This window comes from Fukomys damarensis, unplaced genomic scaffold (genome assembly GCF_012274545.1).
Source record: "Fukomys damarensis isolate Sample0158 unplaced genomic scaffold, DMR_v1.0_HiC HiC_scaffold_3, whole genome shotgun sequence".
In the NCBI taxonomy this organism is placed as follows: Eukaryota; Metazoa; Chordata; class Mammalia; order Rodentia; family Bathyergidae; genus Fukomys; species Fukomys damarensis.
In genome coordinates, this window is record NW_022900915.1 from 20,920,381 (window position 1) to 20,933,482 (window position 13,102).

General features: G+C 32.9%; 1 protein-coding gene across 3 annotated transcripts in view; it reads left to right on the forward strand.

Moving 5' to 3' along the window:
* Window positions 1-13,102, forward strand: part of Tmem232 (transmembrane protein 232) — a 196,794-nt gene that overhangs the window by 97,923 nt on the left and 85,769 nt on the right. For all 3 annotated transcript variants that reach the window (XM_010632230.1, XM_010632231.2, XM_010632232.1), the window contains exon 12: window positions 2,882-3,129. In XM_010632230.1, coding sequence (XP_010630532.1) covers window positions 2,882-3,129 — 248 coding nt within the window. The remainder of the gene's footprint in view (window positions 1-2,881; window positions 3,130-13,102) is intronic.

The following is a 13,102-nucleotide window of genomic DNA, read 5'->3' on the forward strand; positions in this document are numbered from 1 at the left end:
TCCCTCTTGTCTTCAACAGTTTCCTAGCATTTCTGTGATCTTCCTGTGTCCTCTGGATTCACTTCTAACCTCCTGTCCTTCTACCTATCTATCCCTCTCTCTGCAACTCCTTCTAAGTCCCTGCCATGAAGGGTAAAGTTGCTACTGAAGAATTTATTCACTATAAACATATTCTGGGCTGGTCCTCGATTTTGATTTAATTCACATAGTTAAAGGTGATGGATTAATAACTATCGCAAATTGACATCTAAGCTGTACTTGATGGTGTCGTGTTGCAGATTGTATCACTTGGGCTAAGGTGTTGTGATTGATCTAATCAGTTGTCCTTCTTGGTATTATGAAAATGAGATTACTTCAGAGTCATTAGAGACTCAAAACCTAAAATTCAGATATATCTGGAAAGAACGAAATATTAACCCAGGAATTAAACCAAGGATAGTACCAACAACAAAAATAGAAATGAGAAGACATTTAAGCAAGGCACAAACACAGACTTCCAGCTCAACAAAGGCATATTCTTGGGGAAATGAGGTGGAAAATTCTGATAAGCAACCACCTGGACATCTTGAATTGATAGCACAGGAAGTAACAAGACAGATGAATAAGGCTCTAGAAAAATTCAAAACAGATGACTACAGAGATGATGAGCAGAATGAAAGACAGAAAGACATAATTAGAGACTGGAGAACAGAAACAGATACCAAAAAAAAAAAAAAAAAAAAAAAAAAAAAAAAAATTAGTTCATAAGCCATGAATGCCCAGCATAGGAAAGAAATGAAAACTATGAAGGCCCAATATAGGAAACAAATGGAATCCATGAAACAGATTTGTGCAGGTATCCAGGAGATTGAAAACTATTGAAAGTATACATAACAGACTGAGCCATTCTGAAAACAGGATATCAGATATAGAAGACAGGATAGAGATCAGTGACTATGAAAAAAAGGATCTCTTAAAAATAGTAAGGGAACATGATAAATCAGTCCAAACAGCTCCTAGATGATACAGAGAAGATTAATATATGACTGACAGGAGTCCATGAAAAAGCACAAGAAAGTACAAATGACACAAAAAATATTCATAGAATTAATGACAGCAAACTTCCCCAACAGAGGATACACATTAGACATACAGATAAGTTAGGCATATAGGACTGCAGCTAGCCATGATAAAAAAATCTACACCTAGACATATAATAATTAATATCCTGGAAACCCAACAGAAAAACAAAGTACTGCAAGCAGTTAGAAAAAAGAAACGAATCACATGCATAGGAAAACCCATCAGAATCACAGCAGACTTTTCAACACAAACCCTCAAGTCAAGGAGAGATTGGAGTGAGGTATTTCAAGCCCTAAAGAAAACAACCTCCAACCTAGACTGATGTACCCTGCAAAATTATCTTTCAAAATTGATGAGATGATAAGATAATTTCCTGACAAGGAACATCTGAGAAACTTCATGAATACCAAACCAGCTCTCCAAACAAAAGAATCAACAACTGGAATCTCATCTTACTAAAAAGCTTTTGCATCGCAAGAGAAGCCACCAACACAGCTAAGAGACAACCAACAACATGGGAAAAAATTTTTACCAGATGTTCCTCAGACACAGGTCTACTCTTTAGAATATATAAAGAACTCAAAAAAAAATTCAGACCCCCCCAACATAAAAACCCTATTCAAAAATGGGCATCTGAAATGAACAGACACTTCACTTTTCAAACAAGTAAAAGCAGCAATTAAATATATGAAAAAATGTTCAACGTCACTGGTCATTCAAGAGATGCAGGTGAAAGCAACACTGAGAGTCCACCTCACCCCAGAAAGAATGGCTCCTATGAAGAAATCAACCAATAATATGTAGGCAGGGTCGTGGGGAGAAAGGAACCCCTCTCTGTTGGTGGGAGTGTAGTGTGGTGCAACCACTGTGGAAATCAATATGGAGATACCTCAAATGAGTAGGACTAGAGGCCCCATTTGACTCAGCTATCCCTCTGCTGGGATCTTTCCAAAAGAACTAAAAGAATCATATCACAGTGATATATGCATACTCATGTTTATAGTGGTATAGTTTGTAATAGCTAAAACTTGGAAACCAGCCCAACTGCCCATCAATTGGAGACTGGATAGAGAAGATGTGGTTTTTCTATAAAATGGAGCCTTAAAGAATGAGAAACTAGAGACATTATAGGTAAATTCATACATATTGAGGCCATAATCTTAAGTGAAATAAAAAGGACACACATGAAAATACCAAATAGTTTCTCTGGTGTGAAAAGCTAGAAGTGTAAATAAGGTTCAAATTGTATAATTTATAATGTGAAATAGGAAGAAAAGTGCTAAAGGAGTAGGGGATGTGGGAAGAGTATGGGAAAGGAAAGAAGGGAAAAGTTTGAGAAAAGGAAAAAATGGAAACAGTCTCTTTAAATAGGGAAGGGTGAAGGGGGTAAAGGGAAGGCAGGGATATGGGGAAAAAAGAAAAACCAAGATACATCATGTAAATGTACATGATCCCAACGATGAATGTAGCTGTACTGTATACCTAAAAAGTACCAGTAAACTTAATGAAAAAAAACCCCAAAATTTTAAGTGCTTATTAAATTACTGTGTGGCAAGTGTCTGAAATGTAAAATGTAAGTTTCAATGTTACATATTCAGAATTTTGAGGTTGGACACACCAATATTGTTTGTGTTATTGAAATTGATGATTTTTAAAATCCTTTAGGAATCTATTTTTTATAAAAGTTATTTTTATTTAACAGGAAAAATGGAATATTAATACAAAATGAACATATATCCTATATTTTCTTTAATAATAACATCATTTTTCTCTCCTTCAATTTTGCTTCAACTAGTTCCTTTTTCTTTTCTTTCAACAGGCTGAGTTAAATGACCGAACTGATCCTTTCACGAGATACAGTACAAAAATTCCATCAAATGCAAGGGAAGAGGTTTTCTCTAAATACATTGGGTGGAGAGTTGCCAACACACTTTCCAAACTATTATTTCCACCTCTTGATGTCCATGTGATTCCTTTGAAGAAACCAGAGGTGAAACAGAATCAAATGAAATATCTAAATAAAAAACAGGAGTCCATGAAGAAGAGAGTTCTACATTTTACTGTAAGGTAAGTCAAGCACTATGAGTTCTGTTATTTTAATTCATTACATTTCAAAATAGCAAGACTTACAGATAATCATGGCACATTATTTAACTTAGTTTCTCTTCTTCAACTCAATTCCTGACTGTATTACCTTCTGTGCAAGACACTGCCTTTTCAGAGACTATTTCCTCATGGATAAAATGAGTATTATTATGTAAAACAAAGAAAAGTTAATGTAATTCTTGCAAGAATTGCATTAGATACAGAATTGCTTCATTAAATATTCAAAAATTTAAAGTTGTATTCCTGTTTACATATATGTATAGATACATGTTTTCTGTTTTGTTTTGTTTTTTGGTACCGGGGATTGAACTCAGGTCCTTGCGCTTGCAAGGCAGGCCACGGAACCGCTGAGCTAAATCCCCGGCCCCTTTGTTTGTTTTTTTTTTTATATATACATATTTAATGTGTATTAAATGCATCTTAGAGTTTCAAATATATTGAGTTTGCAATAAATTTTAGGTATGATGGTAATTATTATATTTTATGTTTCAATCCCTTATCAATGTGTTTAAATTTTTGTCTGATGGCTTCAGAAAGCTTTGTGCTTAGAAAAGATTTACTGAAATGAATACTTTAAAAATTTACTCTAACTTCTTAGAATCTTTGTTACCACTTAAGATACTCTGATCTTTTCCACATGACTCTCTTCCAAACAGATTAAAAAGTAGATGAAGAATCACTCTTGCTGGTATGCAGCACAGGCTGTGTGTTGCATTTGCAGATCTTTCAGCAAGGTTTTATTCCAGGCCAAAAGTTTTTGTTCTTTAGCCCAATTCATTTAAAGAATATATTATATTATATAGAGTCCACCAAAACATGTGTACAACTGGAAAAGAAAACGCTGTATAAAATCTTAATTTGAAATTTACTGAGAAATCTTGAGATTAGGGCAAGTTACCTTTGGCTTCTACAATTACAAGAGGTGCTCAAAGTGGTGGCTATTAGCTTTCAGACATCACCTGTTTATTATTGTATTTGAAAAGTATTATATACTCTTTTCATTTGTAAGATCCCTTCCTCGTTTTCTCTAACCACTGCCAACTTCTACCATATTCTCCCAAGCTTTTTCATGAGAAATGCTTCCGAATACTATACTCTGAAAGCAGATGGTACAAGCTTGCTTCATTACTGACCCTCATTTGCCTACTTTCCCTTCATTCCTTCCCACTCTAGCTAGCAGCATCAATAATTCCTCTGCACCCTTTCTGGATCCATAAAATGCATGCATAAAGAAAGTATCTATAAAATGCAAATATAAAAAGGTATAAGTATTATTTAATTTATCTCACTTTTACATGGAAAAATAGCATATTAAAACGCTACTTATAGGGCTGGGGATTTAGCTCAGTGGTTCTGGCTACTGACCCAAGTTCAATCCCCAGTACCAAACAAAAAACAAACAAACAAAAAAACCCAACACTACTTATACCTTGTAATTTTTGTTGTTATCATTATCAGTTTTAATGATATAAAATGTTTCCTTAGCATTAATAAGAGTAAATTATTTAACCAATTTTATATTGGTTGACATGTGGGTTGTTTTAGATTGATACTATGGATAGGGCTACAAAAAGTAACCTTTTCAACATTTCTTTTTCTAAATGTGGGAGAATACCTGAAAGATAATACTCAAAAGTGTGACTTCTGAGTCAAAATGTGTATACCTTTGTACTGTTGACAGATATTTCAAAAATGACTTTCAAAAGAGTTATGCAAATTTATATCATCATTACAAATATGCAAGAGTGCCCAAACATTTGGGTTTTGACCATCTGAGAGTTAAAGTATTGTTTCTAAATATTATCTAGTTCTAATAACAACTTATTCATATACTCACATCACTTTGAAATTTTAAATTAATTTTGAAAAGCTTAACATTCCCATGATTTTGAGAATTAATGTCTCTAACCTTATCACATGTATTTCCTTTTAGTCAGAGTTTCTTTGGAGTTCTTTAGTAATGTTTACAAGTTTTCATATAGGTCTTGTATCTTTCTTGGTACATTCATTGCTAGGTAATTTATCTGTTTTATGGCTAATATAATCCTTTCTCCAAATTTAGCTTCTCACAGTTTGCTCTTTATATGTGTTCTAAGTATTGCAGTCTGGATATTAATTTTATACCCCACTAAGCTTAGTAAATTTACCTACTGAGGTTTTTTTCCTTTGGTCCATAATTTCATCAGTTACAGATAGTTTATTTTTCCTTCTTGATTTTATAGTTTTACCTTTTTATGTATTTTAATATCTCAGTATGCTCTATTGTTTAATAATAGTGAATGTGCACATTTCATCCCCTCCCCCCTTTTGTTCTTTTACTAAAAAAGCTTCTAATGTTTTTCAGTTACTTATGATACCGATTTTAGGATTACAATTTCTTATGCTCACTGAATGCTTTATTAGAAAAACATTTACAATCTATATAAGAAATTCACTTTAGAGTTGAGCATACATATGGTGAAATTAAAGGAATGGAAAAGGATATCCCTTGCAAAATGTTAACCAAAAAAATCTTAGGTAGCTATACTTACATCAAGCAAAATAGATGTTAGGTTAAAAAAAAACTGCCCCCAAAGATAAAATTTCCATTCCATAATGAGAAAAAGGTCAACCCAATAAGAAGTTATGGCAGCCAGTATCAGAGCACTTAAGTATATTCAGCAAAAACTGATGAACTTGAAAGGAATTACAGAAAGAAATATAATAATGGTAGGAGATTTCAATCAATAATGGATAGAAAAATATCAGGTAATGTGGACAATTTGGAAACATTGGCCTTGATCAACACTGTAAATAGGCATTTAGAGAACATTCCACCCAATAGCAGTGCAGTACATGTTCTTCTCAGATGTCAGGTGACTTTCTCCTGGCTTAACAAACAAGGGTTAACAAACTCAAGAAGATTGTAATCATACCAAATTTCTTATTCATCCCTAATGGCACAAAATTAGAAATCAATAGAACAAAAACTGAACAGTTTCCAAACATTTGGAAATTTAAATTAATGTAGGTCAAACAGAAATTAGAAAACATCCTTACACTAAGAGAATGAAAAATAACATACTAAAACTTATGAATATAGCAAAAGCAATACTAAAATAGACATTTATTGAAAATGCCTACCTTCAAAAAGAAAATCTCATGTAAGCAATCTTGCTTTTTATACTTAAAGAAATATAAAGATGAAAAGAAAAAATAAAACTAAGCCAGAAGTTAGCAGAAGAAAGAAATAAGCTTTGAAGGGAAATAAAATAAAAGGGAATAGAAAGCCAATAGAAAACATCAACAAATACAAGGTGTTCTTTTGAACAAATAAGCAAAATTTGTAAGCCATTTGGGACACTAAAAAATTATATGACTCAAGTAAGGCAGAAATGAAAGAGGACAATGCAACTGATGCCACAGAAATGCAAAGATTTTAAAAACAACTATGAACAATTATATGGCAATAAATTCAATAATATAGAAGATGTGTAAATCTAGAAATATACAACCTAAGAAATGTCTAGCCATGAGGAGATGCAAAGTCTGAAAAAAATTAAAACTACTGTGGAGACTGAGTCAGTAAACAAAATACTTCTCAGCAAAGAAAAGCTGTGGACCTGATGGTTTCACTGCTGAATTCTACCAAACATGTTTGTAGATTTATGATCTTATAGATACCCAGAAAATACAGCACCAAAACTTTCAGAGATAACAAATGCTTTTAGTAAATTTGTAGTATCCAAAATGAACAAAAAATAATCAATTGAATTTTTATACACTAACAGTACATTACGCAAATAGAAATTAGTAAAACAGTAACATTTATAATAGTACTAAAAGAGATACTTAGGAATATACTTGACCAAGAGTATATTGGCTCATATATTAAAAATTGTACAGCATTAATGAAAAAAGTTTAAGAAGACAAAACAAATAAATGCTGTCCTGTATTCATGAGTTGGGGAGATTCAATATTGCTAACTTGTTTATATTAATGACAGATTTACTAATTCAATATATGATTTCTATAAAAAGCCTAATAATCTTTTTAAGGAAATAGAAAAAATTCATATGGAAGCACAAAAAAACCATAAATGTCCAAGTCAATTTTGAGAAAGCACAAAGCTATAAACAAGGCAATTCTTGGTTTTATGATACATTACAAAACTACAGTAAATATAAAGCATAAAAAGAGAGATACAGACTACAGGAATGGAAAAGAAGTCAAATATATTCATGTGGTCATTTGACCTTCAGCAAGGATGACAAGGATAGATATTACAGAAAGAATAAAGTAGTGTATGGTGTGGGGAAAACTATATCCACATACAAAATAGTGAAATTGGACCCTGATCTTTGACCATACACAAATATTAACTTAAAATGTGCTAAAAAGTTAAATGTAAGACATGAAGCTATAAAAATTTCATAAGAAAACATGGGAAACTTCATGGCATCGATCTTTGTAATAGTCTCTTGAATATAACACTGAAAGCACAACAAAAATAAACAAATTGTATTACATGAGACCAAAAAGCTTCTGCACAGCAAGTGAAATAATCAATGGAGTGAAAAGACATCCTACATAATGGGAGAGTATATTTTCAAACCATATGTCTGACAAGGAGTTCAACTCCAACATACTTAGGGACACCTACATCTCCACTGCAAAATCAACTTTAAAATGTCTAAGAACTCTATTTGAAAAATACTATATTAAAATATTAAATAGACATTTTCCAAAGATGTATAACTGGGCAATATGTGTAAGACAAGAATTCACAATTACTAATGATCAGGTTATTCTGTAGAAGAGAAAACATTGGGAGGTGAAAATCAATAGAGAGGCCACATGGTAGAGAATCAATTCCTCCATCCTGGCTGGCAGGTAACAGCAAGGTCCTTCCTCAACCTTCTAGGAGACCATTGCATTTGTAGTCCAGCCCAGCTGCCAGCTGATACAACTGTAGGAGTGGGTCCAGCCAAAATCCTATTGAACAAACACTAACCAAATATTCCCAGTGAGCCCTACCAAAATTCCTGACCTATAGAATTGGGACAGCAGGTGTATATTGTTTTAAATCACTGTCTTCAGATGGTTTCTTAAGCAGCAATATGTGATAAAGCATAACCTTTGTTAGTTATAATAGTTTAGTAGTGTGCTAGCGGTTTGTTCCTCTTGCCCAAAATTGATCTAAAATTTTTGCATCAGTAGTGCTAAATGAGATTGGTTTATAATTGTGTTTGCTTGGTTTTATCTTTCGTCAGGTTTTGTTACCAATGCTGTTCTTTAGAAGTTTCCATCTCTTTATGTGCTGACATAATTTGGGATGTTCTATTTGGGATGTGATTTGGAATGATTTATTCTTTTCAGCTGTAGTAAAAGTCTCAAGCTATTAGTGCTGTATGTTTCTTCTAAAGTCAATTCTTTATCAGTTTTATATGGTTTCTATGATGTTTTGGAATGGGTAGCTTGAGTTCTGGTTTGAGGTATCTGCCATAAAAGTATCTGTAGTATCAATCTTGGATATTAGTCTCTCTAGATCTTTCTACTTTTTTTTTTTTTCTTTGTACCGGGGATCAAACTCTGGTCCCTATGTTTGAGAGGCAGGCAGCAGAACCACTGAACTAAATCCCCAGCCCTCTTTCTACTTTTTTCAAGAGTAAGTTTTAACAAATTATATTGCCTTTTAGTGTTATTTATTTATTCTTATTTTCAGAATTTATTTGGCTATGATTTGACAAAGTAATCTTAGGGCTACTATAATTAACTGTCTTTTTGTGCTTTATCAACTAATCATTCTCATTTTTCTAATCGTATTTGTCTTTTTTAATCTATTGGCTTGAATAATGTTTTTAACTTCTTCATATTATTTTTCCAATGGTCTGGCTTTTTTATTTATTAAGTTTTAGGTATACAGTATGATGACATTTATTATTGGGAATTTCTGCCTTTATATGACATATCTTGGTTCTTATTTTTTCCCTATTCCCCTACCCTCCCTTCAACCTCTATGTCCCTCCTTATTTACAAAGATTTTGCTTCCATTTTTTCCTTATCATATTTATTCCTTCCCCTTCTTTTCTTTCCCCTTCCCCTCCCACTTCTCCTTCTCCTCTGGACCTTTTCTTCCTATTTCACATTATCTATTATACATTCTGATCTCGCTTTTGAATCCTAATTCATGTATTTTTGTTCTGATCTATATGAGTTTATTATTTAATTCATCCTAGTTATTTTTGGGATTTACATAGTAATTACTTGAAGAATATATTAAATCATTTGAGAAATTTTCTTCCTCGGCATTTGTGTAAATTATCACTTAAGTTTCAAAAATATGGGGGTGTTAGTTCCAGGAGGAAAACTTCTTACAAGTGTAATAATTGGATATTGCAAGGTCAGAAGCCAGAATTTTTTCCCCCAAATAGTTGACAAAAAATACTTGAGATGAATTTTGACAATATTTTAAAATATTTTTAAGAATTCTAAAATCAATAGGAAGATATGTATATTTGGGATTAAGGATCAGACAGTCTGGGACTTAGTCTCATGTACAGAAATAAATATTACATGAATATATCAGCTTATACTATACATTTTAAAAAAATTATAACATAATTAAATACAATGAATATGCCAGCTTCAAATATCATGGCTGTTAGGATTATTTTAGAGTCCTCAAGTGCATTTTGCATATTCTCAAGAACCATAGATTAGGAAGGTAATCAAAGTTCTGAGAGAGAATATTAAGCAACTGCACTTTGACTTTACATTGTAAACAGTGTAGGAAGAGATACAGTAAAGAAATTGGAAGAGTAGAATAAGTCAAATATTAGCAAGAGGAGACTGAAGAAACAACAGGGGAAAGCATAAATAGATGCTAAGAAGGCAGATGGAGATGAATGGTGTCTGTTGAGACACAGAGAAGAAAGCAAAGCAAGAGAAAAGAGCATACAGTTGGAATACTTATGGGAGAAAAGTAGAAAAATAAAAATTCTCACAAGCACGAGGATATAGCTCAACACTAGTGTTGGTTTAGCGTAAATGAGGCTCTGGGTTAAAACTCTGGCATTGTAAACAAAACAAAACAAACAAGTAAAAGATTATAAACACAAAGAAATATGAAAGAGACTAAAAGAAATGGAGCTGATACAAGAAGAGTGAAAGATATGGTGAAAGTTACAAAAGAATATACACAGGGTTTGAGAGAAGGGTAAGAGAAGTTAGAAAGCCAGAGAAGAATGAAGCAAAAAAACCAAACAAACAAACAAAAAAACACAATGGTGTTAAGACCCAAAGAGTGTTATAGGTTTTAAGGATTAGTAAACTAAACTTCTAATCAGAGCCTACAGTTCATTAAGTAAATGACAATCATTCATCACTGGTCTTTGAAAAATATTATCTGCTTATTCATTTTAGAATAGGTTCATTTTATTTTACATGTTCTAGCAATTAAATTTAGTGTTTCTTCTGCAAGTGAGAGCTTCTGGGCAGCCTGGCAGCACGAAACCTTCTAGTACCAGTACTAAGTACTACACAGCTCTATAGGGCAGCACTCACACTGTAGGATATGAACACTGCCTCCTGGAGCTATACACACTGCCAGTGCCAATAAGGACAAGCTAACTTCTAGCTACAAAGATATGAGTGGAGTAGCACTGCAGCTTGGTAACATTAAGGCAAAGTCTAGGTCTGGCCTGGACAAAGAGTCTCTATATTTATTGAGGTGTGGGTTATGCCTGCTTTTTTATTAGGAGTTAAGAAGCAAATTTAAATCTAAGCTATGTATTAAAAATGAGGGGAGGGGATGAGATTTAAAAAGAGTAGGGGATTGTGAAGTGCTATGTACATGTACTAAGTCCCTATGAGGGATGTCATCTTTATGTACTGCAAATATGTATAAAAAGGAATAATTATCTACACACACATGTTTTGTTTACAATGCCAGGGATTTAACTCAGAGCATCATGTATGCTAAACAAACACTACTGTTGAGCTATATCCTGCTTGTGAGAATATATTATGTTATGACAAGGGGGCCAAGAGATATACAGAGGGGAGGGAGAGGAGGGAAGGAATTTTAAAAAGGATTAAGTAATGTCATGTACATATACCAACTTTCCACGATGAATGCAATCGTTATGTACTATAACATGTACTGATAAATAAAATATATTAATTAAATTAAATTATATTGACTCACTAACACACTGCAGTAAATTTTGATACAGCCTTCACACATAACTTTTTTGCTTCTGGGTTTCTTATAAGTTTATTTTCTAAACTTTCTTCTTGAACCTCTAAAAACTCAAAAGCAACTAATTATTTTCATATATTCATCTCTAATCATGCTTAGTTTGCTTACGTTTTTATGCTAAGAAACTTTATTCATCAGACCAGTACATAGGGAAAAGCCAAAGCAGATCAGCAAGAATGGACTGAGCACATCTATTATCATTTAGGTGAGACATTTTACATTTTCATTCATTTTTTTTTCATAAACAGAGTGGTCATACCTAAAGCTAATGCTCTTACTATGAAACTTCCTTTATAAAAGGAGCTAGCTGCAAAGTAGTGGAATCAGAAGTAGTATTTACTAAATGGTGGCAAAATGGGAAAGGTAAATGCTGCAATGTCCCGTGAGATAAGGTAAAGAACAGGCTTTATTGGAGAGACTTAGAAGCCAGTGGTCAGCAAAAGGAAGCACTTGCTTAACATTTGTCATTATCTCGTTGACAGACTGGGTAGGCAACTGGACATTCCTTGGGTTTTTGTGTCAAGGAGAGAGATGCTACCTGATTGCTGTCCCACCCTCTTGTAATTGTGTGAACCTTCTTTTCAATGGAAAAATCAGTAGTTTTGGTTTTGTTGCCAACCATCACCTGGGTAAGGGATGCTGGAAAACAATGGTTCAAAGCCCCATCCTGGATTTATAAGGGAGCCATTGGGACCATTGTAAAGTTTAGTTTAGAAGAACTTTGCCAAATGAGAGACTCTTAGGTGCTCTAGTTCTAAATACCAAGTTGTTAGATAATCCTAGATAAATAATTCTGTTTGCCACGATAAATTAGTACGTTTTTTTAAACAAGGCACTGTGTTAAGCACTTCCCTTGGACTAGGTATGACTTTTCCCCCTCTATTTAATATAAAATGTTTGAATCCTAGAAATGTGAATTGATTTATCAAAGATTCGCAGCCATTAAGTTTGAAATTTAAATTTTGATGAAGAAATTCTGACGCTTGAATCCACCATACTGTTTCCTTCTCCCTCACGTGGACTTGCTCTGATTTCAAATCCTTGAACAATTTTTTTGAAAAACTTATCTTCAAATGAAAGAAAAAAGCTCATTTTTTTTCAATTTCTGCCTCTTGATTTTTTAGAACTTGATTTTGATTAGGGAACTTCATTCCCCCAAATCCCTGCTCATCTCTCTTTAGTATTAGGAAATCAAGCAACACTTCCTAGGATGTTAGTATGATTTTGGCCAAAGTCAGTGGAGAAATAGATAGACACAGGGAGAGTTTAAAAAGAAAAATCCATAAAATTGAATTGTCTTCTTATTTAGTATTATCTGGGCTTTATTGTGTTTGTAGGACTCATAAAATACCTTAAATGAATCTGTCTAAATCTGTTTCATATAAGGAAGAAAAAGTGATTATTTTTTATTAATATATAATAATTGCAAATTGGTATATCTGTCTGTTTTTGTACCAGTTCTGTTCTGTCTTGGTTAAAATATTGAATGTGGCAAGACAAAAAAATAAAAGGAAAAAAGAGAATAAAAAATAACAGCAAAATAACAAAAATCCAGCTTTAATATATTCATAAAATAGTATAGACCTTTATAAATATACACTATATTTTCTAAACATGTCTATTCTAGAATTTAATTTATTAGTCACAATAAAATATTGATAATAACTAGTCATAAAATATAAACAAGTGAT